The sequence below is a fragment of the Diachasma alloeum genome, unplaced genomic scaffold (genome assembly GCF_001412515.2).
Source record: "Diachasma alloeum isolate Michigan unplaced genomic scaffold, Dall2.0 Dall_scaffold_00359, whole genome shotgun sequence".
Lineage (NCBI taxonomy): Eukaryota > Metazoa > Arthropoda > Insecta > Hymenoptera > Braconidae > Diachasma > Diachasma alloeum.
The window spans coordinates 326,987-354,128 of NW_021680498.1; the positions used below are offsets into that span (position 1 = coordinate 326,987).

Sequence of the window (27,142 nt, forward strand, 5' to 3'; positions counted from 1 at the left end):
AAACTAAAAAAAATTATTCATCGTCAAAAAGTTTTCCCTATGAATTCCACCTTTGATGAGGATAAAGAAATTGATCCATCAAATTCTTTCTTCATTAATTTTTTTACTCAATAGTCTCTCGTTTGACTAGTGTTTTGACATCACACGCCATTTCGGAAACGTAGAAACAAATTCAGTAGTGAAGCGGTAAACCGAGTAAAGTCGATTTTGACTATTAGCCAGTTTTTGTTGAATATCTCGGAATCTAAGAGAGATAGCAAAATTTTTCTCATAACTTCTTTTATAACGCTCTATTGGCTCTACAAAAAAGGTCATGACAAAAATCTTTCTATCTCTCTTAGATTCCGAGATATTCGTCAAAAACTAGCCAATAGTAAAAATCGACTTAACCCGGTTTACCGCTTCGCTACTGAATTATTTATTACAAAAATCTGACACTGCCGATAATTTTCATATTGGACATTGAATTTTTATTCATTTTTTCTGATTTTCCGAGATTTTTTCCAGATTTTAATCTTCAAAATTAAATTTATGTTCATGCTACTTTAAAGTAGTGCGGCCAAACTAGTAGTCATTGGCAGTACATTAACTTTCATTCAAAATTTACTTCCGATTTAAATCTCCAGAACTAAAGTAATATTTACACAAAATTAAATAGCTAATCAAGTAGCAAGGCTCAGCAGAAGGGCAGTTCCGCGTTTGACCCAAAAATCCGAACTCTGGTATCCACTTTCGAGATCGACAGTAACAACGAATGCCGAACGGTTGTTGGTTCCTCCTCTCATTGGATAATAATAACAAGGACAGTTGTACAGACCTGTGAACAATGAGCACAATTATTTTTTCGTCCGCGCCCCTGAGATCGTAATTGAGAACATTCCAATTAACCTTTTGATTTCTTCTTTAGTTGCTCAGTTGGGCAAAAATGAATAACTGGCATTTCGTAGATTAATTGCATGGGAGCTGGTTCTGCGAGTGTGCCTCGTTTTCTATCCCATCCTGCACCCTCGAGAAAGATGGATCGAATAAAGACACCGTCCTGAAATCAATCTCATTAATCACTCAGCTGACACCTCACAAATCATATTCCCGGAGAAATATTCAGAAACACACGCGGAGTGATGCTTCACCAAATCAATTGATTTAAACTGTTTCGCGTTCTTTTTCGAGACAGAAAATTGAAGAGTTTACAGCCGCGGCACGCACGAAAAAATTTAATAGAAAAACCTATCGAATTCGTTAGAAAATTCTATTGAATTTCTATTAAACTTTCTATTAGTTTTTGGATGATTCTATTGACATGTTCAATAGAACAAGTTCAATAGAAAAAGTTGACTCGATTTTTCTATAACTCATTCTTTTCATATATTTTCTACAGAATTTGCTCGACTCGAGAGAAAATCGACACGGTATTCAACTGATAATTTTTGATAATTCCACTAGTTAATAATTTTGATGTTTTCATGTTAATAATTTTGAAGCCCTTGTGGTATTACGTACGATAAAACTCCCTTCGCTATGAAATTCTATTGGATTTGTATTGGAAATTCAATGATTCTACTGGGAAATTTAGAATTTTTTCTGCGCGTTCTTTCTCAAGTGAGATATTCAATAATAGTATATTTCGATACGAGTGGAACGGAATTTGCACGAATGTCAAGTTGGCGGCCCGAGGCGAAGCCGAGGGCTGCCAATCACACGTGTTGAAAATTCCCGGCTCACATGTGTCGAACAATAGTTTTTGACAGTGATGTTACGTTCAGCGAGTGGCTGAACTGTGACTTGTTCGTTTACGAGTGAACGAAAAGATTTTTCGTTTATGAGTAAATGTAGCAGCAGTGTCAAAAAAATATTTTATAGAAAAAGTCTAAACAATTTTATCTTCATATAAAAATTTATCATTTTTAGATATTGTCTATCAAAATTTTTTGACCTGAATTTTTGTCGTTTTTTTTTTCACTCAATTTTTTTCTTCTACAGAAAATTCAACAAAATATTCCTATAAAATATTCTTTTAAACATTTCTGTTGGGGAAAAAAAGCACCGAAAATTTTGCAGAATTTTATTTTTTAGAATTTGCGAAAAACTATTAGAGTTTACGCTAAAGTCCAATAGGAATGCAATAGAGTTTTCTAGTGAATACGCTGGGTTCTTCTATAAATTGTTCTCGTACACGATGACATGAGAAAATGTACGAGGACATTCACGTACCTTCGCTCGAGCATTTTATCAGATTTTCGTCGATTTTTATTGCTTTTTGGAGTCTGGATTTTGGCTAATCACAGCGCGGTATTTGAGGAATCGCGGTTCATTTGTCACAGACTTTCATAAAAGAATTAGCCAATTAAAAATTTTTATAGGGTTTCATCGAATAAGTTCCCTTGGATACTGCGCTTGGCGCGAATCCAGACGAAAAAAAGTCGGACAATTACCGAATACGGATAGACTCTGACAATTAATCAGATTAATCTTTCGCGTTAAATTTCGAACAATCGAATTTCGAGCATTCGGGGAATTGCATTGTTATTGTTTTTGTCCCACGTCCGCCTGTAAACTGGCACTTTACACACTGTCCGCGTGCGGAAATTGCCAGTTTACAGGTGTCGTGCGATAAAATTTTTTATGTAATTCGTGGTAAATCATGTTTATGACGAGAACGATTACAACCCCAGCCTTTGGCTCGGGCTGTAAACTTTACACTCGTTAAAAACGTCATTGATCGAATCGTTGGATAAAATACAATCGCGTAACTCGTTTTCAATTATGTTTTTGACGAGTGCGATGACAATCTTCGTCTTTGGCTCGAGCTGTTCACCTCACACTCGCCAAAACGTTATTTACCAACCCGTTAGGTAATAGTATATTTCGTAACGAGTGCAAAAAAGTGTTTTTTGGCGAGTGGGAGGTTTATATCACGAGCTGAAGGTGAGTGATATAATTCCACGAGCTAAAAAACATTTTTTTACGAGTTACGAACAATATTTTTCATCACAATGTGGCGGAAATTGGACTTTTAGGCACGCGGAGCGTGCCGAAAAGTTCACTTTTCGTCACAGCGTGATGAAATAGTATTTTTTGCTGCTACGTTCACCTCGTGCCGAAAAGTGCCTTTTCGTTTACTCGTAACGATATTAATGTTAATATTTTTTCGGCGGATCAAGTCAAAATTTCCAGTGTTTTTGCGGTTTGAAAATTACTGAAAATAATATAGTCATATAAACGTCAATTTTTTTAATGAAAAAATCACGGAAATAGGTTTCACTCTTGCCCCAGGGAAAACAACTTACATGAACTCATTAACACTAATTCACTAATTATGATATTCACTAATTATGAATTACATGAATTCGTGAGTTATCAAGTTTTTCTAGTGCGAATTAGAAATCTGATTTTCCGTGTTTTCCAGTTCAAAGTGAATGCGTATTTTAGCAATTTTTTGAATGTCCAAAAAGACTAATTACATTGAAAAAAATTAAAATGTTTAGGTTGTTACGACTATTGCATCATTTCCCTCCATTTATTCTTGACTAGACTGACGGCATGCGCTTGCGCGCCTCCGTGACGTGAGAATAGACGACGGAGGCGACAGGCTTGCGAGGTATTTAGGATATCGATTCAATATTTATGTACATTTTGTGTACATTTTAGATTTTTCACAGATTCTCATAATAAAAATACGTATTTAGAGCACAATTAAGGAGAGCCTGCACTGAAATTTCAAAATCGCAGGGGCTTTTATTCATCGTACTGATGAGTTAACTATTTTCACGGGCACTAACTTTTGAGTGCGATTGTCTTGGGATGCAGTACCTTAAGGGTGAGTAAAACCGTCGATCTATTGTACCCAGGCTTTTTTCGTTCAGAATTTCACACTTTAAAAAACAGAAAAAATCGCAATGTCTCCTGGAAATCTTTAGAAAGTTGGAGACAATACTGATTGCACTTAAAAAATACAGAATGCACGTGCTAGGGGTGAGTGGGATGAAATAAAACGCGGGGCAAAATGAGAGCACGAGGAAAAATCCGACCTCCACTCAAATTGAGATTTTACATTATCTGAAATAGTATAGAAAGAAAGGTTCGCCAACCAGTGTCAGAGGAGACTCAAACGAGGAAGGATCAATATTATGAGTCGTATCTTATCCCCCGGAGGAATTGAAGATTTGACTCTTTTCATGAAAACGTACGCCAAGGGATGCCGCGTGCAGGCTTCATTTCAGAAATTACTGTAGTCAAGTCGGGGCATAAAATGAGAAAACCGGGAAAAACTGTATTGATCATCTCACCGAGTGCGGTAAAGGTGTTAGTCCATTTTCGAGGATCTAATTTTTTCATGTTCAAGGAAAAAAACGAGGTGAAAGCAACGTTTATGATAATTAAGAGGAATTAGTTGCCGTGGCTTCGACGAAATGAAATTAACAATTTCTACTTTTCAAATTGTTAATGATAATTGATGAATTAATAATGATAATTGACGGAATTAAAAATTGAACGCAATGTAAAAAATATAGTGAATCCAACTTCCAGGGAAAACTGGGGATCCCCAGGCTAATAATGCAGATATTTAAAACTTTAGCTCCTGAAAGAAACCTAGCGAATTTGCTAGACAATCGTATTGGATTTCTATTGAACTTTAGTATTCCAAAATACCAGATTAACAAAAAAATACTAGATTTGATGATACTAGAAAAACATTATTTTCTATTATTATTATAAATTGAAAATTAATTTTTTTATTTTAATAGATGATCATAAATTATTATTTTCTATTATTGTTTTCATCAGATTTAGAAATACTAAATTTTTTTGCTTTTTATATTAGTTTTCGGCCGATTCTATTGGAATATTCTGCAGAAAAAGTTGATAGAATTCGATTTTTTTACACGACTTATTCAATTGAGATATTTTCTATAGGATTTTCTCGGCGCAGATTTTTCAAGTCTCTTTCATTCTTTTTTCTTTTCTTTCCATCACGAAAATCAAACGAACAAACTTAGAAAATTTGAGCCGAGGAAATTCTGTCCAAAATATCTCAGTAGAATGAGTTGAATAGAAAAATCAAATTCAATTGCCTTTTTCTGTATAATATTTTTTATTGAACATGTCAATAAAATCTGCCAAAAACAAATAGACAATAGAAATCCCGTAGAATTTTTCTATCAAAAATTGCAATTTTAGATAAACTTGTTTAACTTTCGAAGGAATTAATTGCCGTTTCTATTAGTAATACCATAGTGGATCGGTGAACAATAAGGAAATGAATTCAACAATTTTATTAGATTGTACCTATCGATCCCTCGATAGCAGACAAGCTTATCAGAATGTGGGAATCCACATAACACTTACGTTCGTCTGTTATTGAGCTATCGAGATGGTTGGGAAGAGCATCTCTCCAGGGGGACTCAAGGAACATTCTGTAACTTTTCGGGATTCATGTGGGAACATAAAATCAACATTTCTGATAATGAAGGAAAATTCACAAATTAACAAAGAAAATTAGCAAATTAACAAATTTTTCCTCATACACTGGCTCTTTCGGGATTTATTTTCAAACTGACAATTCATCTTCTGGAAAATTCAAAAAATTTCATTAGAAATAGAAAATAATGTGAAAAAATATATTAAATCCAATTTCCAGGGAAAACTTGGAATATTCTATTTATGAGAAATCAAAGCGGGTTGATGCACTCAATTAAAAATTAGTTAAGTGTCTGAGATTTTGGGTAAACATCTTTAATGTTCGAAGAAATTAATTTTATCATTTCTATTAATAATGTAATAGTGGATCGGCGAGCAGTAAAAAGATGACTTCAACATTTTTATTAGATTGTACCTATCGATCCCTCAATAACAGACAAGCTTATCAGAATGTGGGAATCCACATAACACTTCCGTTCGTCTGTTATAGAGCTATCGAGATGTTTGGGAAAAGCATCTCTCTGGGGGGACCTCAAGGAACACTCTGTAATTTTTCTGGACTGATGAGCGAATCTCTGAAACCAACATTTCTGGTAATTAATAAAAATTAGTTGCTGATGGTTGGACGAAATTAAATTAACGAATGTTCTTTTTTAAAACAGACTCTTGCGGGATTTATTTTTAAATTGATAATTTACCATCTGGAAGATTCAAAAAATGGCATCAAAAATAGAACGCAATGTGAGAAAATATATTGGATCCAACTTCCAGGGAAACCTGGGATGCCCAGGCAAATAATGCAGATATTTAGAACTTTAACTCCCATATAACCGTATGCTAATACTTGCACTCATCATATATTGCCTGTTCCATTTCTGAGTAATCAACTCGAGTTCGTGTACTAAAATTTTCATGAAAATCCAGGAGATAACTCCCCCCATCAGTTAAAGAAAGAGTTGACATTTTTTCAGGTGTTGGCAATTTTGGATCAACACACGCACGAAAAAATTTAATAGAAAAACCTATCGAATTCGTCAGAAAATTCTATTAAATTTACATTGAACTTTCTATTAGTTTTTGGCTGATTCCATTGACATGTTCAATAGAAAACATTTTAGAGAAAAAGTCAACAGAATTCGATTTTTCTATATAACTTATTCTTATCGTATATTTTCTGTAGAATTTGCTCGACTCAAATTTTCTAAGTTTTTTTCATTCTATTTTTCTTTTCTTCTCATCAAGAAAATCAAACGAAAAAACTTGGAAAATTTGAGTCGAGCAAATTCTACAGAAAATATACGATAAGAATAAGTTATATAGAAAAATTGAATTCGATAGGATTTCCATTAAATTTTTTCGTCCATGAATTCCATTGAAAATTCAATGAAGTCAAATTTACATCTCGCCCCTCTGAAAACTCATGAATTTCTTTGAATTCTACCGAAAACTTGAAATTTCATAACTATTTTCCCCTAAATCCGATTCATGTCACTCTCATGAGAATTACTGTCATCGTTTCCCTGAAATAAAAAAAAATTCTAACAGTGTTTCCGAGTCACGGGGTGACCAGACCAGTGTTAAAAAAAGAAAAGAATTTTTTTCAAGTCCTGAACTTTTTGATAAACATCCTCAATTTTCTAATTAAAATTAATGAATTGTCATTTCTACCGGCAATGCAATAGTGAAACGGCGACGACTGAGGAAATGAATTCAACATTTTCGTTACATTGTACCTATCGATCCCCCAATAACAGCCGAGCGTAACGGCACATGGGAATCCACATAACATTTCCATTTGCTTGTAATTGAGATTTTTTCAAGGGCCTCCTTCCGAACCCACAATAATTTACCTCGAAAATATTCTCATGTTTCTTTTTGAAAAACATTCATTGGCGAGGTATCTCACAATTTAGGGAGATGGGAGGAATGAACTCGGTTACCCTGTACAACTTGACTACTGAATTAATTCACCGGAAAGAAGAGATGACAACGAACGAGGGTGTTGCCCGCCCTACGTACACGCAAGAGACGACGAATGATAATGTCAGGTGGCAGTTCGATTTAACTAATTTCACGCGATTTATTTGACGTAGATTAATTATTAATTTTCCAAAATAATTCAATTTTTGAATTCTTCGGGAACATGAGGCTCAATCCTTGATATTGATCCTTTCGCGTTTAACTCTCCGTTAACCCGGCCTTGTGAACCTCTCAGGGACCCTCCCTGTGCTGTCTCAAATGATGTAAAATCTGAATTTGAGTGCGGGTCGGATTTTGCCTCCTGGTCTCATTCTGCCCTGCTTTTAACTCCACCCCACTCCCTCTATGCAAATAAATGTTCTGTTTTTGGGAGTGTAATCGATATTATATAAAGACTTCCGGAAAATTTACAATGGGAATTGTGAAATTATGAACAAGTTGATTATACGAATACAACAGATCCAGGGCGTTGCCCTGCCCTCAATTAAATTGAGAATACGAGTTGCGATGGCGAGGATTCATCAAAAGACAGAGAATTGAAAAAAAAATGACGCGGTTTTTATTTCAACGCGTGGAAATAAAAATGATTCACACAAAATTATTTTCATTCTATCAAATACCGAAAAATTCTCAATGCTCAATGGATTTACAACTTTTTTTCTTCCACAAATCAACAGAATTTATCATTAATAATGAAATTTTTACTTATGAATATTTCAATAATTCTGAATTTATGTAGCCGAATATTTTCCTCATCAATCCTAGGGACTTTTAGGGACTTTTAGGGGATGTTAACAATCCCACATTGGCTCATCCGTTTGTGGATATTGTCTCAATGAATTTAGTAGAAGTTGATAATGGTTGAAATTATTTTTGCAAAGTTATTTAGTCGTGATACCCTCGGTCTGCACTGCGGCCTCGCCCTTGTCAGAAGGGTTTTTATTACCGTACTGTCCGTAAAATGGTTTATTTTCTCAGTCCGGCCGTAAGGCAGCGCTGCTTACAACCGTTAGGATAAAAAAAAATATTATTCGTCATACGGCCTAAAAAAAGTTCGAAGGGAAGCAATATCTTCTTTTCGTTCTGTCAAACTATTCTTGTCTTTTAAGGAATATTATCTCATTTCGAAAAAAGACATCATCTTTTCATTCAATAACTTTCTTCTTAACTCAAAGAGCACCGATTTCTTCTCTGAAAACTACCATAATTTGATCAAATATGTTTGCGATGTTGTTCGCTCAAGAAATGATTTTTGTGATATTATGTCGATTTTTCTCTTAGTGTACACTGTTAAAAAATTTTCAACGAAGTTTCCAGATTTCAGTCTTGAAATATGAAACAAGTGACGGTTTCATTGAAATTTCAGGGAATTTTACCATTGAAAATTCGTGGTTTTCGTGTAAAATTCATGAAAATTTTAAATTTCAGTCAAATTATTCCCTGAAAATTAGTGAAAATTACGAAAATTCAAACAAAAATGTCCTTAAATTTATAATTTTTTGAAATTTCAGAGCAGTTTCTTATCGAATTATCATGTTTACATTGAAAATTCATGGAAATTTCGAAATCTTCATGGTTCTTCCACTGAAAAATCATGAATTCCCTTTAATTTTCAGGGAAACTTGAAGTTTCGTACACGGAGAGAAATATTCAATAAAAATGTGGTTGTAGAAAACTTTACAGAACTGTCACAGAATTTTTCCAGAGCCTTCCGTAATTTTTATCTGAATCTCCTGTGAAAAATGATACACTTAAATTTCCTCAGTCGATTCCGTAATCGGTGAGGGAATTGTGAGTTCCGTAATTTTTACTGAACATTTCTCTTCATGTAGACTTTTTTCCGTTAAATTGAATTCAGTGTAATTTTCAGGAAAATTCAGTTAAATTTTTTCAACAGTGTAGAATCAAGTATCAACTCGACTTGAATTGAATCGCATCAGACCTCGACTGCATTACCTTTCCCCATTCTTCACTAAAACACCCCTCAAGCCATCGACAGCAGTACGAAATACTCTCCCGACATGATTCAGTTCTACTCATCCCAAATCACATTCGTCTACTTGATTCATGACTTTGTTTTTGTATAGACGGGCGATAGTAAAGTTCCGAAAAGAATTCAGATGATAGATTCTGAAACTCCCGAGCCCCATAAAAAATTCCCGTCAACTTTCGCGAGAGTGTGAGTCAGCTGTTGACCCATTCGACACGAACAGCCTCATTCATTCATTGAAAAGTGACGAATCCTCGGCACACGATAAAAAGATAATGATTTGAATCCGAGAATATTGATTCCATCCAGAAAAAGAGACAGTCGTATCAGAAAGAGCCGAAGTACGGAGTTGATTCATGGGGTGCTACGTCACATCTAAAACTTCTCCTAGAAAGTGGAAGGAGAGAGATATTGATTTGATCCTGATAAAGCATTTCTCCGGGTGCATTTTATCATCAAAAAGAATGCAAAAAATAACGAATAAGGGAGGAAGAAAATAAACGTAAAAGCAATATGTACCGCTGGAGTATCGACAATAGCATTTTCATCTAAAACAGCAAAACTCCAAGAAAACGAATCAATAGATATGTTCCACAGTCTCGCTGATGTTTGCAGTACAGCGGTTAGAAAACCAGTTGGAAAGGTGTAGGCGGCAAGCCAAAACAGTAGAGGCGGATGAGTGGTTTCCGCCCACTTGGCAAAGTGTTCGATTCGGCTGACAAGATCACGCGTCCACGAGCCGAGTGGTTTCAACGATGGATAGGTGGTTAACCAGGCAGGAGGCACGCGGCCATCGTGAACATAAGTGAATATCTCCTCGAGATCTTCAGACATCAAAACAAGCCCTTTGATGCCGCACTCAAGATCGTTCAAGCTACACCTTGTTCTCACGAGTAGGTTATTATAGCGAGTAATTTCTTGAAGGAGAACGACATCCAGGGGCGTTTTTCTCGGTCCCATGAGCCTCTCTGTTGTTTCGTAATTTATCTCCTGGGGCAATTTGGTCTTCATGTCGACGACCATTTGCACGACTGTATCTTCCTTGCTGCTCTTTTCGGTGGAGACCATCTGCATCTGCAGACTCATGAGAGTGTTGAATACCGCTTGAGTCTCGATGATTGAGGAGCTGATGTCAGCATTGATGTGCTGGCCAAATGCTTCGGGTTTGTCCGCATTTGGGAGGATTGTTATGAAGTCCCGGTATGACTGGAGAGATCCGTCTCTGGGTATGTAGTAGGTGGGAAGAGAGGAGAGCCGGTAGTTGGATTGGGAGAGGACTTCCTCTGTGAAATACTCTTGGACGTAGGTCATGAGGAGGCGACGGTCCCAGTCGTCTGTGACGTGACCGCCGTAGCAGACTCCAGCTATTAGATATTTCAATGATTCCCATGGTGTCTCTGGATACTCGTCGAGGTAAATTTCAAGTAAATTTTCGGAGACCTGAATAAATACATAAAATCGGTGGATTCAATCCTTTCTGTCTTATCATTCGCATATTTTATCTGACGGTGTGGTTTACTTCAAAGTCGGAATCGTTGAAACTGTAAATAATGTTCCAGCCTAGTTGCTGAAACTTTCTGCGTTCGAGTAATATTGAGTGAAAGAAGACGAGGGCAAAAAGAAGTTTCTTGTATTTTCTCGTTGCCTTGCAGACGGTAAATTGGTCCTCTGTGATTAATCCGTAGAGGCGTTTCATGTTAGCTTTCAGTCCCTTTGGCGGTTCCGTAGTCATTTTCACGCTTGCCTGAAGAATCGATATGGGAAATTGCGGTGATGGGCTCGAACTCAACCACAGTCTAGAATTTACATTAGGATTCTGTTAACAGTTCACAGCTGGAGGAAAAATTCGTTGAACAATACTGGGGGGAATGGTGTCTCGAGTGAAGACAATTTTGTCCTAATTTTTGAGAGGTTTGTGGGCCGCCGATTTGAAATCATTTTTGGTGGCTCAAATTAAGAGCGTGAGGCAAGCATTCTAGACACTGTGTTCAAAGTTTTTTCATTATAGTAGGGTTATTTTGCAATTAGAAGGTTTTTTAAAACTACAAACAATTACCCGGAGACTCGATGAGATCTCGATATTGAATCGTCAGAAAATATTTTAAAAATTTGAAAAAAAATTAGAATGTTTACTTTTGGAGAAGGATTGACGAAATAATTAAAAAATTGCAATTTTTCCCTTTTTTTCTCGGAATTTTCTTACAAGAGATCAATCGAATTTCATAAGAATTTTCATGAATATGAAATTAGTAATTTTTTTATACAGATGCGAAAAAATTTACATTTTTCCAAAAATTGATTTTTCAACGATCACTCAAAAAATTGTCATCAAAATGGAATTAGTCATGGCTGAAAAAATAGATAACAATACCCTCTTGATTCTATCAGAATATGATGGGGGTCGCACAATTCGTTGTTGAGTTACAGCACATTGTTTATGCGATTTGAAAGAGAAAATCGGTTTTTTCATGATTACTGAAAGAATAATCAGTAATAGCAATTAAATCAGGGCTTGAAAAGTATATTTCAATGGCTTCTTAATCAGGTTGAAAAATGGTGAGAACAGCATCATTGCTTATCAAGTTACACAATACCGTCATGAGCTTTTTATATAAAAATCTCCATCTCTATTAAACTCAGGTACTAGTCTATTATGTTCAATACTTATTCATATTGATTCATGGTCCCGACTAACTTCTGACAGAACGTGGGTTGAACTCTGGCTAAATCCTGAATAAACCCTGGTTAAATCCCGAAAACGAATTCGAGTCTTGAGAGGGTCTGAATATAGAATTATTTGACAGAACGGAATAATACGCAAAATTTTGATGATATTTCAATTTATGAAAGTACTATGACATGAAAAAATAGAAGAAAAGAATAGTGAAATAATAATAAAAAAAAGAGAACCCATTCGGGAGCCAATTGCTAATTTATAGCAATAATAACTATACTCATTTATTATAAAATGCAATTCTCCACTTGTTTTTTGAGAGAATGTAGGAAAAATAATCATACAGGGAGATCCTCACTTCAATAAACCGTGGAGTTCAAAACTCACCGGAGTCTCCCCTTAACCCTAGATTGGTCACCACATGAGGGAAACGCCGCAGCCCGTCGTTTTTCTTGAATTGCCATTGAGTGGCTGATCGGAAAAATTCAAAAAAATTTGACTTTTCCAATTAAAGTATCTAAAAAATTAGAGTAGTTTCAGAACAACATAATTCTCGAAATTCCTGAAGAAAACAATTTTTTCCTCACAGAGGAATTATTTTTTCCCATGTTGAATGAAAGTCCCTGTTACGCGACGTTGCCGGAAACTCGCTAAACGCGCCCGGGCAGTGTAGAGTGAATTTGGCAACTTTCGGGCCTAAATAACACGGCGGCACTTCCCCGTGGACGTGACCAAGTCGTTGGGTCGCGTAGGGTGACCAGACTAGGGTTAAATTTGAAGACATAAAAAAATCTGTTGTTCTGTCTCAATATTCCACAGTCAGTAATCCGTTATTTCAAGACACATTTCAGTGTCTAAAATCGAGAGGTCCTCAAGACACTAGTTTTTCCAGTGCAATCATTCCATTCAAACTATTCAATTAATATACCTGAAATCTGGATGTAGAGTCTTATTACTGGCAAGTCTCTCAATAATTTTATCCAATTCGGGCATCCAACTGAGAGAGAGATGGCAATTTGCGAGAAATACCCAGGCGCCTTCCTGAGCCCCTTTCTGAATCAATCCCCTCGCGATTGGTGATTGCCCCTGCCCCAGCGACAGTGTCATAAACTTATGACTCATACCCTGACCCTCAGCCAATTGTGATAGAGCACTGGAAGGGTCTACTCCCGATGAAAGAACAAATATGAGCGGTGTCTGGGCAATTGAATCCTTGAATGCTGCTTTTATATCCAGCACAGGTGGTTCAACAAATCGTTGACCAAGATTGTGAATAATAAATGAGGTGATACAGAACGTCATGCGATCGAATCTACAGCTACGTATGATAAGCATCTTTTGGAATTCATTGAGATTTTCCTCCCATTCTCCTGGCAACGATTTCGTTTCTGGCTCAGTATTTATGTACCTACATTCATTTTACATGTTTTTCTTATCAAATATTTCAAATATTTGTCTAGCTAGTGCGATAAAATTGAATTTATGCTCACAAAATAGAGAAAATTCCAATAACTTACCAATTGTGCCAATCCCTTGGGAACTGCTCGAAAGACCCGGCAACTCCATGAAAGCCGGAAAGTTTATCAAGTTCTGTGAGATTGTCCCAGGTTTCGCGTGTCAGCCAGTCGACAGGTTTGTCCGGCTGATTTTCACGCTCTAGCGCTATTCCACCTTTCAGAAGAAAATCGTATTCTTGGGGGATCATCTCCCCTCGGGCTTCCAGGATTTTCGAACACATGTTGAAGGAGAAGAGAAGTTTGTCTTTTTCGAATAATCCTTGGCATGTATTTCTGAAATTTTCACTGACTTGAGGGGGGACTGAACGGAAATCTTTTAATCGCAGGGGCCTTTATTCAAAGGTCCGATGAGTTTTGCTAAGCGTAGTTTACGTTTTTCTAAACGTAATTTAGGCTTGAGGTATTGTTCTCGCAGAAAATTCATCACTGACAAAAAAAAAGATATTTCAATTACAAATTCTGAATCTATTTTGGCCTTTTTTGTGTTCGAAATATTTTTTTTATGATTGTTCTACTTTTTTCCCGCATTTTTCAAGACTTTGTTTTTTTTAACGGAGTGTTACAGTAGTGTGAACAAAAATCCCAAAAGAATTTGATGGATCAATTTTTTCCACTCATTAAAGTTAGAATTAATGGAAAAAATTGTCAACGTTGAGTAGCTTTTTTTGGCTTTTGCATTTACTTTTTCCGAATACACTCAACGGCGCAACCGTAGTGTATTCACACCACTTTGGAGTGATTTGAATAATTTCTACGTAAAAAAACTAAAAGAAGTATCGCTCTTCGGAACATATATTTTCCCTCCGGTGTCGAAAGAGTTTCTTCCAATTCGTCATGGGAATTAAACGCAATGTAGAATTCTATTCAACAAAAAACCATCGCATTCACACATCTTTTCTATTCTTCAGGATGTTTCCCTTTCAAGTGGACAACTCAGTTGAAAAGAAAAATTGACTAAATATATCTTCACGTTACAAATTATTTTTCTCATCAAATTAGAAGTGCTACGGCGTACTTTTCCGGTCTCAAAAAAAATAATTAAAGAAAATGTTCAAAATGTTCAAGAGGCGTCATGACGGCTGTCACAATTCCTCCTCCCCCTTCTGTGACCGTCACAACTTATCAAGAAAAAATGACAGTCATTTTTCATCTATACAGATGAAACTTTATTTTTTTCTCGGTCAATTTTCAGTTGAATTCCTTTTGTATTGGCCCAATCCGCATTTTGAAATGGAAATCACGATTTTTTTCCATCCATATAGAAGAAACTATTTTGTTTTATTCATGACCGTCACAAATTGGAAATTAGTTATGACCGTCATTATGCAACTATACAGACGGTTTGACAACAATTTGGTTACAATTGTTTGTGACAATCATTTGTAGTTGGAAAATTTGTGCGTCACATGACCGTCATGTTTTGGTCATATGACGCGATCTAAAAAATGACGGTCATTTTGCATCTCTACTTGTGACTGCAGTGGTAACAGTTGAATTTTGATCGGGCATCTAATTCAATTGACTATCTTTTCAATAGAATATTTTCATTGACCATTTCAATACAATCGGCCAAAACCTAATAAAAAGTTCCATAGAAATCCAACAGAATTCTCTAGCGAATTCGCTAGGTTTTCCATTAAGAATGTTGAACCTATCAAGTGCACAACTCAATTAAAAATAAAAATAAAATTGACTAAATAAATCATTCATGTTACAAATTATTTTTCTCATCAAATTAGAAGTGTTATGGCGTACTTTTCCGGTCTCAAAAAAAATAATTAAAGAAAATGTTCAAAATGTTCAAGAGGCGTCATGACGGCTGTCACAATTCCTCCTCCCCCTTCTGTGACCGTCGCAACTTATCAAGAAAAAATGACAGTCATTTTTCATCTATACAGATGAAACTTTATTTTTTTCTCGGTCAATTTTCAGTTGAATTCCTTTTGTATTGGCCCAATCCGCATTTTGAAATGGAAATCACGATTTTTTTACATCCATATAGAAGAAACTATTTTGTTTTATTCATGACCGTCACAAATTGGAAATTAGTTATGACCGTCATTATGCAACTATACAGATGGTTTGACAACAATTTGGTTACAAATGATTTGTGACAATCATTTGTAGTTGGAAAATTTGTGCGTCACATGACCGTCATGTTTTGGTCATATGACGCGATCTAAAAAATGACGGTCATTTTGCATCTCTACTTGTGACTGCAGTGGTAACAGTTGAATTTTGATCGGGCATCTAATTCAATTGACTATCTTTTCAATAGAATATTTTCATTGACCATTTCAATACAATCGGCCAAAACCTAATAAAAAGTTCAATAGAAATCCAACAGAATTCTCTAGCGAATTCGCTAGGTTTTCCATTAAGAATGTTGAACCTATCAAGTGCACAACTCAATTAAAAATAAAAATAAAATTGACTAAATAAATCATTCATGTTACAAATTATTTTTCTCATCAAATTAGAAGTGTTATGGCGTACTTTTCCGGTCTCAAAAACAATAATTAAAGAAAATGTTCATAAATAATGGAGGACTTGTGACTGCAGTGGTAACAGTCGAATTTTGATCGGGCAACATCGCACGCTTCGGCTAGTAGTGGGGTTGTAACAGTGAGATGAATGTTTGTGTGTGTTATACGTGTCCATATGCTTCCAGCACTGAATTATCGTCACCGACTTTACCGACCTCGATCAGCTGTTGTGCGGTGTCGTCGCGTTGCTCGACTCGTAACGGCGGTCAATTTTTTTTTAGAGCAATTCGAAAATCAATCGAAGATATCACGCCTATATGGCCCGGTCCCCTACTTGTTCTCGCCGGCGAGAGATTCTCCATAGTCTAAAGTAAATGACTTGTGGTTTTGTTTCAATATTTTGAGTGTCTAACCCATGCAACATCTCGATCAAAGTTCACACGGTCACGTTTCTTCCCTAAGCGTAATGTTACAAGAAGTGATTTTCAGAAATTAATTTCTCACTATAGGATGCCCCGATGGAAGGATCAAGATTATTACTAATGTGTGGCTCAAAAGTGAACCTGGCATACGAGACAATATTAAAATTACGGTGAATAGTGTGGCTTTTGGCTAAACATCCTTAAACAATTCGGTTACTTGTAGACTGCGTATGTGTGGTAGTCGTTCAATATATCGATTCTCTCGTTGAGTTGGGCCCTCCTCGGACTCTTGTCAATGGATATTTTAAAAAGTACGATGTACGAGTCCAAAGAAAATTGGTACATTGGATCGACGTGACTCATATCGTTCAAGACGAAAAATAGAGTGGCAGCGCGTTGCGAACAAGTTCTATATTCTCCTCTCGCTTTGTCAATTTCCTGCTCCGTTTTCTCAGAAGTAATCAGCGACTCTTCGACAGAAACGGAAGTGACTTTTGCCGACTGCAGAGTGTTGAGCAGGTCTAGGTCCTCAAGCAGAGGGCCCGATGCCACAGTGAGTAATCTGAAATTATATCGTCGCTTGAAAAACAAAAAGCTGTGCCCTTGGAATATAAAAACGAGATAAAATTTAACTTGTGAAATTTTTTGCGTTTGGAAGACGCGGGAGATTGATTGTTTCCGTTTGATCTGGAAAGACACTTAGGGGGGTAGTTACATACGGGTTTACCCGTCCCTCTTGCGCCCCAGTCGCCATCACTTTAATTCGTGATTTCCGCGAATAAAGAACGAACATCGTGTGTATTTCCTTCCGTGGGAAAAGCACGAGCTTATCATGCTTTCGAATTTATGTCTGGGAGGGAATATATCTGGTCTCCAAATTTCCGATGCTCGCTTCCGCCGATAGAAGTATTGGCAACCGTATATTTTACGATTCTCTAATTTTGCGGGGCTATCACTTGGAATGTCACAGAACATGAAAGCTTAATATTTTTATGCTTGCAGGGGTAAATAATGGGATTGGATTTTTGCTTCCGAATGGCAGCTTTGGAATCACTCTAATTTAAGATTCCAATTTTTGTTATCATTAGCGCAGCCGTAAAACGGTTTAAGCCGATTTTTAGTATTGGTTAGTTTTCAATGAATATCTCGGAATCTAAGGCAGATTGCAAAATTTTTGTTAGGACATTTTTTGGAGAGCGAAGTTAGAGCTACAAAAAAGGTAAGTACAAAAATTTGGCTAACTCCCTTAGATTCGGAGATATGCCTAAAAAAATCTGCTGAGAGTTGAATTGACTTGAACTGTTTTACCGCTTTTTCAGGAATCACTCAAAAAATTGTCACCAAAATGGAATTAGTCATGGCTCGAAAAATTGATAACAGTACCCTCTTGATTCTATCAGAATATGATGGGGGTCCACAATTCGTTGTTGAGTTACAGCGCATTGTTTATGCGATTTGAAAGAGAAAATCGGTTTTTTCGTGATTACTGAAAGAATAATTAGTAATAGCAATTAAATCAGGGCTTGAAAAGTATATTTCAATGCCTTCTTAATCAAGTTGAAAAATGGTGAGTCCATCATTGCTTATCAAGTTACACAATACCGTCATGAGCTTTTTATATAAAAATCTCTATCTCTATTAAACTCAGGGACTAGTCTATTATGTTGAATACTTATTCATGTTGATTCATGGTCCCGACTAACTTCTGACAGAACCTGGGTTAAACTCTGGCTAAATCCTGAATAAACCCCGATTAAATCCCGGCTGTTCACTGATTAAACCTTGACTGAAAACGAATTCGAGTCTTGAGAGGATCTGAATGTAGAATCATCTGACAAAACGAAATAATACGCAAAATTTTGATGACATCAATTGATGATAGTACTATGACATGAAAAAATAGAAGAAAAAAATAGTGAAATAAAAAAAAAAGAGCAAAAAAAAAAGCAAAATAAAAAAAGAAATAAAAAAAAAGAGCAAATTGCTAATTTATCAGCAACAGTAACTATTCTCATTCATAAAAAATGCAATTGTCCTCTTGTTTAATTAGGGGAGGGTGGGGCAAAACGGCCCCCCTTCAATTGTCAATAACTTGTGAATGACATTGTGAAAATTCCCAGTTTTGACTTCATTTTGAAGATAATTTTTCATTCTTCAAAACGAGCTCTAACTCATCCCAATCGGATTATTGAATCGGAAAATATTGACGATTGAAGGGGGGCCGTTTTGCCCCATCCTCCCCTATGAAATTCCGTGAGTGTACAGTACTAAAGATGCCCGCCATACGAGTCCGTGGGAGAACCCCCCACATTTTAATTCATGAGAAAATAATTTGTTTATATTAGTTACTGGAGAATCTTGTCCTCCAGCTCTCGGAGTGTCCTCCTGCCTTTTGCGATCGTAAGGACCAAGTTATCCTTTTGCTCTTCCAACTGTGGTTTCTCCCTTCGAACTACGATGCCAAGGAGTTGGGCTTCCAAACCTAAGAAACATCAAAGTACATGCAACTCCTGTCACGGGAATCATGATAGGCCAGTGTAGGAGGGTCCATTAGTCTTACCTTGCTCCTTAATGGCGAAGTTACATAATGTAGTCTTTGTGGATATCTCTGGAGAATAGTGCGGGTTGGGTAGTTTCGTCGTGATGAAAAATCGGAATTTATCGTTGTAACTGATCATCTTGTCGTTGAATTTCATGACGAAACCGTCGCCTAATGAATTCAACATTAATTTCAATATTATTAAGAAATAATTGCGGCGATGACGGAAGAAAATTTAATCAACTCGACAAACCTAATTTCACTAATGTTCTGTGGAGAATTGGATTCAACACTGGATCGAGGGTTTCACCCACATTTTCTAAAAGCACTGGCTTGCCCGATTGCAGTGATCGCTCGAGGGTTCTCACAAAATCGGGAGAGCCGAAATCTATAACTTCGAGACCCTTGAAATATTAATTAAAAAATTGTTCATTGTTTAAATGGGCTCTATGTATTGATTCATTCCACCCTTAAGCCCCACCTATGAGTCATTCGTGTCCTTGGCCGCTTTGGCGAATCGATCGTCTCAAATCCTCGAGCGCTCAAGTCGGGTGAAAAAAAAAATTAATTAAGGGGGTACCGAGGGGAAATTTGAAAGTCTTTGGTTGAGGAAAATAGCTATCGAATGACTCTTGGGTGTTGTGGGGTATCTGGAGAAGCGAAATAATTTAGACTGAGTCCATTTTATGCCCCACATGAGGCGAACACGTCCGACATGGTTTTGCACCACATTTTTTATTCGATTTAAGGCCCGGGTGTACTATCTTTCGAACGTTATCTCGATGGTTTTTTTCATCTTTCGTCATCTGAAATTGTCAATTGAGTCCTGCTTAAGGAGAAGTTTGGAAACCTTTAATTTATTCAAATTTATTCAAATTCAGCATTTTATCAGAAACCGATTTCATGCCTGAAAAAAAAGATTTCCGAAACAATTTTAATTATTTACTTATAAACAATGAATCTTTAAAAAATAATAATTCTGTGTAAAAGGTCATTTCATTGACGCTGAGTATTCATGATTTTTTTCAATTTTTTTTTCAATTTGGGGATTCAAATTTGATTTGATCAAAAAGTCAACTTAACACTAATTCCCATCGTATTTAAAAAATATAGTTTTTGGAATACGATCATAAATTTTTGCTTCTCAATTGTAAAAAGTGGGGAGAAGACGCATTTTGAAATTTATTCATTTATCAAAATTTCTATTAGAATCTCAAGAAATAAAATTATCTGCCCAAATATTATGGATAATCTTCATTGATTAATGCTACCTTTATATTTCGTGGTCGTCATACTTAGTCGTTGTACTTAGTCTTTTACTACTCTATAGTTGGGAGGGCTCCTCTCAGTAATCCAGATTTCGCCAGTGCACTTCCTCTCTATAATTCGGATTATATTCGCATTTTTTATACGGTTTCCACTAATTTTCCATTCTTTTTGTGGAAATTCACTCCTTCTAATTAAACGTCATAAAAAATTTCGAGAACATAATCGATCCATTAAAAACAGCGACATTTTTTTGGTGTCCAATAAACTTAAAAATGTATCCTCCCTCACATTGAAAAACTATTTAGTAAAAAACTACGTTGGGGATTTTTTTTAAGTTGATTTTTTGATTAAAAAAAATTTGAATCTCCAATTTTTAGCATTTGGAGATAAATTTGACCTACAAAATCAGATTTCTGAGGAAATATCTCACGGAAAATACAATTTAAAAAATTTGTTTCTTCTCGAAAAACGAAAATACAATTGAAAAAAAAATTTTTTTCTTCCCTTAACGTCGGCATAATATCTGGTAATTTTCTTTCCATCACGAAAATCAGAATTTAGGCTTTAAAAGGGCGTCTTTTACGGTGAAAATAAAAACGTAAATTACACCCAAACAAAGCGTCTTTTACGTTTCACTGAGCGTATTTCCCGCTTAAGAAATCGTAAATTACGATCTTAATAGAAACTTATTTTACGATTTGCTTATCCGTAATTTACGAAGAGAACATCGTATTTTACGCTTAAAATAACTGTTTTTTTCGTTGTCATTAATTACGGATAAGCAAACGTAAGTAAACGTATAAGTAAACGTAAAAGATGAAAAAAAAAATCATCGTAATTTACGAATACGAAATCGTAAATGACGTTTATGTAATCGTAAAATTCCCTTCAAAATGCGTAAAAGACGACGTCGCAATAGTAATTTTCGTCACAAAGTCTGAAAAGTATTTTTTGACGAATTGGATTATAATCACATGAGTCAGAAAATACTTTTTTGGCCGAGTGACATAAAAGTAATTCAGGTTTATCTTTTTCTGTGTAGTATTGTTTTTCTTTATCTCAAATAAATCATGGGAAACCCAATTATTTGAGCTTTACTTTTCTGATCTACTTGAGGTAATCAAAAAGCAAACAAGTTTTATTTTATGGAATCGAACTCTAAACTGGAATAATTACACAGCGTAGATGGGGTTTCTTTCTGATAATCATCAATGAACACGTCAAAAAAACCTGGATAATTCAACTTTTGTTAAACTCGAACTTCCGTCAATAAACCTTCCGGTTATCTTATCTTCTTGTAAGAATATAACTAAAATCTGGGCTTGTGTAAGGGATTCTAGAGTATTGTTATCTGTTTTCTTAATTTTTTTTTCTTCCAGTTTTTTAAACATCGACCCCGTCATCAACTTGTGCCTGCCTGACGCGGACATGAATGACTCAAGTGTCAGGTTACTGAGCATTAAAAGAATTTTGGAATTTGATGCACTTTATTTACTTGAGAGAAGTATTTATTTTTTCAATATCGTTTTTCTCCAGTCGAGTCATTCCCAGGCAATTCTCATTGGGTTTCAATTATGACAATTATATTGCTCTAGAAGATGTTCATGTCAGCTATAACCTTGACCAATAATTATAAAGATTAAGGCCCGGGTGTACTATCTTTCGAACGTTATCTCGATGTTTTTTTTTTCATCTTTGGTCATCTGAAATTGTCAATTAAGTCCTGCATCATGCAGAAGTTTTGAAAAATTATTAATGAATAATCAAAAAAAAGTAGAAAAAATTCTGAATTTTTTCAAAGAGCATTTTTAATTTATATTCAGAATAAGTTGTATAACAAGAAATTGAAAAATGTATCTGATTTACGGTGACAAGTGGCGGCCTGTCACCCAATATCATGCAGGGGAAGACTGATTTCGTAAATCTTTTCCGACACTGCACAGAGACATTTATTACGGGAAAGGCTCTTTGAAAAAAGTTGTAATATTTTGGAGAATTTTTTAATCACACTTTTATCACATAAAAATGGCAGATGACTACATACCACTGTTTTGAAAATTGAGATACCTAGCTGTCACTTCCCATGAGGAGTTAGTGTTTTGTTATCCACCATGGAAAATGACAGCTAATAGATAATTTGCCTCAGCGAATCAAATATTTGTAATTTCCACTTTTTTCAACTCATTCTGAATCTCAATTAAAAACGCTCTTTAAAAAGTCCAGAATTTTTTCTATTTTTTTAATCATTCTATCATAATTTTTGGGAATATCTACATGATGTACTACTCAATTGAGAATTTTGGATTACGAAAGATAAAAAAAATCCAGATAACATTTAAAAGATAGTAAACCCGGGCTAAAAAATTAGTTGAAATTCTTACTTGTGGAAAATATGAAATTTAGGAAAAATAAATAATCATTGGAGATAAATGCTTCTCTCAAGTTGGTGTTAAAAATTTTTGGATCAAGACAGCTCACATTTTCAGATTCCATATTTTTGATCCACTTAACAGCCTGGCACTGAGGATCAATGACAAGAGGCCATCGTATGGCATGTGTAATAATAATTCCGTTTTCCGTGCTGAAATTATCAGAAGGCAAACCCTGAATATTCCACTCTCTAATTGTGGTCGAGTCACTCATGAATTCGGTGATGTCTAAGTTGACTGACAGCGGGATTTCCATTGTCATGACCTTCGGGAATTCAAAAGGATGTTCATGTAAATGGTGGGTAATACATGTGACCAAGAATGGATATAGAAATACAAGAGAAAGGGGAGGAACATTCGACTGGTACCACGCCTGCAGATATTACCGTCAAACGCAGCCAACTATCGTGCTTTTTGTAGAATTTATCAGGAAAATACGAGAGCAAAATAAAACGGACATAAAATGTAGATCGTTGTGTAGCCAACGGGGTATTTATTCTCTTTTTGGGGGGGAATTGATCCGTAATTGGACAAACGAAAATTACGAAACAAACTGAGGAATTAATTCAGTTGTAAACCTTGTTTTTTTATTGAATAATTGTACGTAATCCGTATTTTTCACGGGGAGGGTGTGAAAAATGTCACTTTATACACTGCGCGATCATAGCAAAAACGAACGTCTGAATTTCACATACCTTTTCTAAATATTTTTCAGACACTAAAAAACGCCTGAATGAAAGGAAAATTTTTCTGAATTTCAGGCGAACAGGTGGCTAAATATCTCAAATCATGTTTGAAATTCAGACAAATTTTCATTTTATTCACTTTTTTTTTTTTTTTTTCAAGCGTCCGGTGGCTTGGCGCAGTGGGTAAGTTTGTTGCCTCGGCCGGGTAGAATGGTGCGATCTAACCATTTAAAGTCTTGATCATCATTGCAGTATACCCTAACCAGGTCGAAGCGATGTAAAATAATGATTAAAAAAAAAAGTTTTTTAGCGTCTAAAAAATGTCTACAAAAGATGTGTGAAATTCAGACATTCGTTTTTACTGTGATGAAACAGTATATTATGATTCGGGCCGAGTCGTATAATTTTTTTTATTGGGGTTTTGTGCGTAAAGTGAAACTACGCACAAAACTCCACGGTCTGACACTCGTGGGAAAAATGTTCTTTGACCATCGACGAGCCCTACACACCTCCCTCCCGCAATTTTATCTTCAATTCCGGAATAATATTCCAGAATCCGGCATATATAATTTTCAAATGGATTCTCAGTCGATATTGGGATAAATTCATTCTCTGGATGATAGAGTACGTCAATTGATGACTCGAAGAGAAGAGGAAAAAGGAAAGGAAAGGAAAAGAAAAAAGTGACATAATTATACTGCGACGAAGTGCAAGTCTGGTCACCTGACGGGAAAACGCGATTTTAGTCACCTTCGCGGGAGAGCGCTGCCGTGTTATTTAGGCTCCAGCGTTGCCGAATCCACTCTACACTTCCCGGGCGCGTTTAGCGAGTTCCCAGCAACGTCGCGCAACAGGCAATTACATTTAACACGGGAAAAAATTGTTCACCCGTTGGAAATAATTTTTTTTCTCCCAGAATTAAGGATACAATATTTTTAAAAAAATACTAGAATTTTCCAGATGCTTCAATTGACGAATTCAATTTTTCTCCAATTTTTCCGGTCAACCAGTCGATGGCAAGGTGAATAAAACGACGTGTTGCGGCATATTCCCTCGCATGGTGACCAGTCTAGGGTTAAATTCGGACGGCCCGTCGTCAGTAAATGCCATCTCTTATAGACGCAACGTACAATATTTCAATGCGAGGAAGTCCCCGGAATATTATTCCGAAATTGAGGATAAAATATTCCGGATTCCGGAATATTATTCTGGAATCGAGAATTCAATATTTCTGATTACGGAATATTATTCCGGAATTGAGGGTGAAGTATTTCGGATTACGGAATATTATTCCTGATTTCAGAATATTATATAGCGCACTCGAGGATATTTTATTTCCGTGCGAAAAGTGGACTTTTCGTGCAAGTATTGCAAAATGTTATTTACCAACTTGTTAGGTAAAATACTATTCTTACCTCGTCTACCCAAAGCTTAAGCAATTGGTCCCGATAAATTGATACGAAAGGACCCAAATAGGACACACAACCACTCGATATAAGACAATCACCAGGTAAACGTTCATAATGCTCAGCGAGAATTTCAAGGGTCTTCTGCCAACGGAGGCGTTCCCCGGATAAGCCATCAACCAACATTGCAGCGCGTTTCAATTTCAATTCAAGATCCTCAGCCTGTTGTTCAGTGGATGGGAAAAAAATTCATTTTATCCAATTTCGGAGTTACGGAGTGAATAGAACCCTCGAAGGGTTATTCCACATCTTTATTATGTGCTTGACGAGATAGGTAGGAGGATCAATACCAGTCTAATTAGGTCCTTCTTCTCCTTCATTTTTTCGTCGTAATTTTTCTGGAGTCTCTTCAATTCACTCTGCAACTTCTCCAATTGGGATATAGCATCAGCTAGGATCCTCTCCTTTTCATGCAGAGATTCCAGGGCTGATGCGAGTTTTTCTCTCTTTGGTGCTATAATTCTGGGGGAATAGGGAATAAAATTTCTTGAGAATTTTCGGGTGATTTTTTTAAAATTTTTTCCGGCGGAATGGGCACAGAGAAAACAAAGTTTTGAGTTTCGAGGACTTGTGAGGGCTCTTCAGAATTTTGTAACCAATTTTTGGAAATACCTCCAAAAAATCAGTGATGATCAGGGCGATTACGTACGAAAAAAATCAATAGAAAACCTAGCGAATTTACTAGAAAAATTGATTGGAATTCTATAGGAATTCTATGGGGTTTCTATAAGATTTCCATTTGAATTCTATTGAAAAATTCTAGTTATTTTTTGAAAAAGCCAATAGATTTTGAATTTCTGTTTGAATTTTTCTCTTGAGATTTTTTCTATTGGAATTAATAGGATCCAATAGAATTTTCTAGCGCATCCCCACTAGGTTTTCTATTGTATTTTTTCATGCGTGATTCTAGTACACTGAGCACAAAAATTACTTTTGCTATGAAATCATTTTCTTGGGGGAAGAATTTATTCTTTTATGAGCGTCCACAATGATGATATCGAATCACGAGATGATTATGCTACATATAACCTTGAATGAACACCCTTCATTATTTTTCAATTTTTTCAAATTTGAGATTTTCTTTCCTAAAATAATTTGGATTAATTCTAAATGTTAATAATTTTCAAAGGATCATATGTTCATAAGGTTCATTCAAGGTCATATGTAGCATAATATTGACCTTTTCTACTGAAGATTTCGATAAAATCGGCGAACAACTAATAGAAAGTTCAATAGAAATCCAATAGAATTTATTGAATTTCTTAAAAACGAATTCACCGAGTTATTCCATTAACTTTTTTCGAGTGTGTTTGACTGAAGAACCTCGGGCGATAGGACCTCCAGCTGGAGGTTCTTGCATGAACTTTCAGCGAATTTCGTTAAAAATCCATAATACTTGGATATAATAAATAAAATGGAGTTCTCGCAAAAAAATCGGTCTTCAGAAAGAAAATCTTAGATCCTCTTCCAAAAATTTTACGCTGTGAGGACCTAAAAATGTCAAAGGATGATGTTTCTGCCGTTAAGAACCGTCAATGTGTCAAATTGTTGGGGGCAAACACTTTCTGACATTGGATCCTCAATATTGAAAGAGAAAGAGTGTAAAAAATGCTGTGGAAAAAAGTTGGTGAGCGGTATTCCCCGCTGGGGGGACAGGCCCCGCCTCCACTGTGTACCAAATATGTGTCATATCCCACCATCGTCACCGCAAAACTCTCATTGGAAACGACTATCGGAAATCGACCTGTTTTCTTCATGCGGACCCTTCATAGAAACAAACTATGCAAGTAAAGGAATCACTCTGCGGGTAATAGATTGAGATTGTTCTTTATAAAACTTTTTCCATCTATACTTTTGTTCAGAGTTGTCTGCCTCGTACGCGTCCCGATAAGTGAGAGCACAGTACAGTCACCTTTTTTTCGAAGGATTTTGGTATCTCCAAAAATTTATCATTGAATTTCGTATAATTTTCTTACTTCGCATTATTTTGTTTCTGTTCACGCAACTCATTAAAAACCGTTGAATTGTTTTTTACAATTTACCATTCACGGAAAAAATATATTTGAATCAAAAATATATTTGAAATACGTTTGAATCAAGTATATTTTATACTCAATTGGGGGATGGCTATTTCAATTAGAAGATGATTGTTTTGCATCTGGCCGGGTTGTAGCAAGCCCTCTTAAGTGTAATATAAGGGTCAGGCACTAAGTGTCAGAATATAAGGGTCAAAAAGTGGAGGTTAAAAAATGGGGGTCAGAATATT

General features: G+C 35.9%; 1 protein-coding gene across 1 annotated transcript in view; it reads right to left on the reverse strand.

Annotated features, from left to right (window-relative positions):
• Positions 1-662: 662 nt before the first annotated feature.
• The window catches only part of LOC107041215 (dynein heavy chain 2, axonemal), an 81,436-nt gene continuing 54,956 nt past the window's right edge, over positions 663-27,142 (reverse strand). Inside the window, exons 41-53 of the mRNA XM_015261656.1 lie at positions 25,167-25,338; positions 24,826-25,038; positions 22,774-22,989; positions 19,280-19,430; positions 19,048-19,197; positions 18,837-18,969; positions 16,705-17,049; positions 13,580-13,852; positions 12,991-13,470; positions 10,908-11,184; positions 9,908-10,828; positions 889-1,039; positions 663-817 (exon numbers count right to left, since the gene is read on the reverse strand). Coding sequence (XP_015117142.1) covers positions 663-817; positions 889-1,039; positions 9,908-10,828; positions 10,908-11,184; positions 12,991-13,470; positions 13,580-13,852; positions 16,705-17,049; positions 18,837-18,969; positions 19,048-19,197; positions 19,280-19,430; positions 22,774-22,989; positions 24,826-25,038; positions 25,167-25,338 — 3,637 coding nt within the window. The remainder of the gene's footprint in view (positions 818-888; positions 1,040-9,907; positions 10,829-10,907; positions 11,185-12,990; positions 13,471-13,579; positions 13,853-16,704; positions 17,050-18,836; positions 18,970-19,047; positions 19,198-19,279; positions 19,431-22,773; positions 22,990-24,825; positions 25,039-25,166; positions 25,339-27,142) is intronic.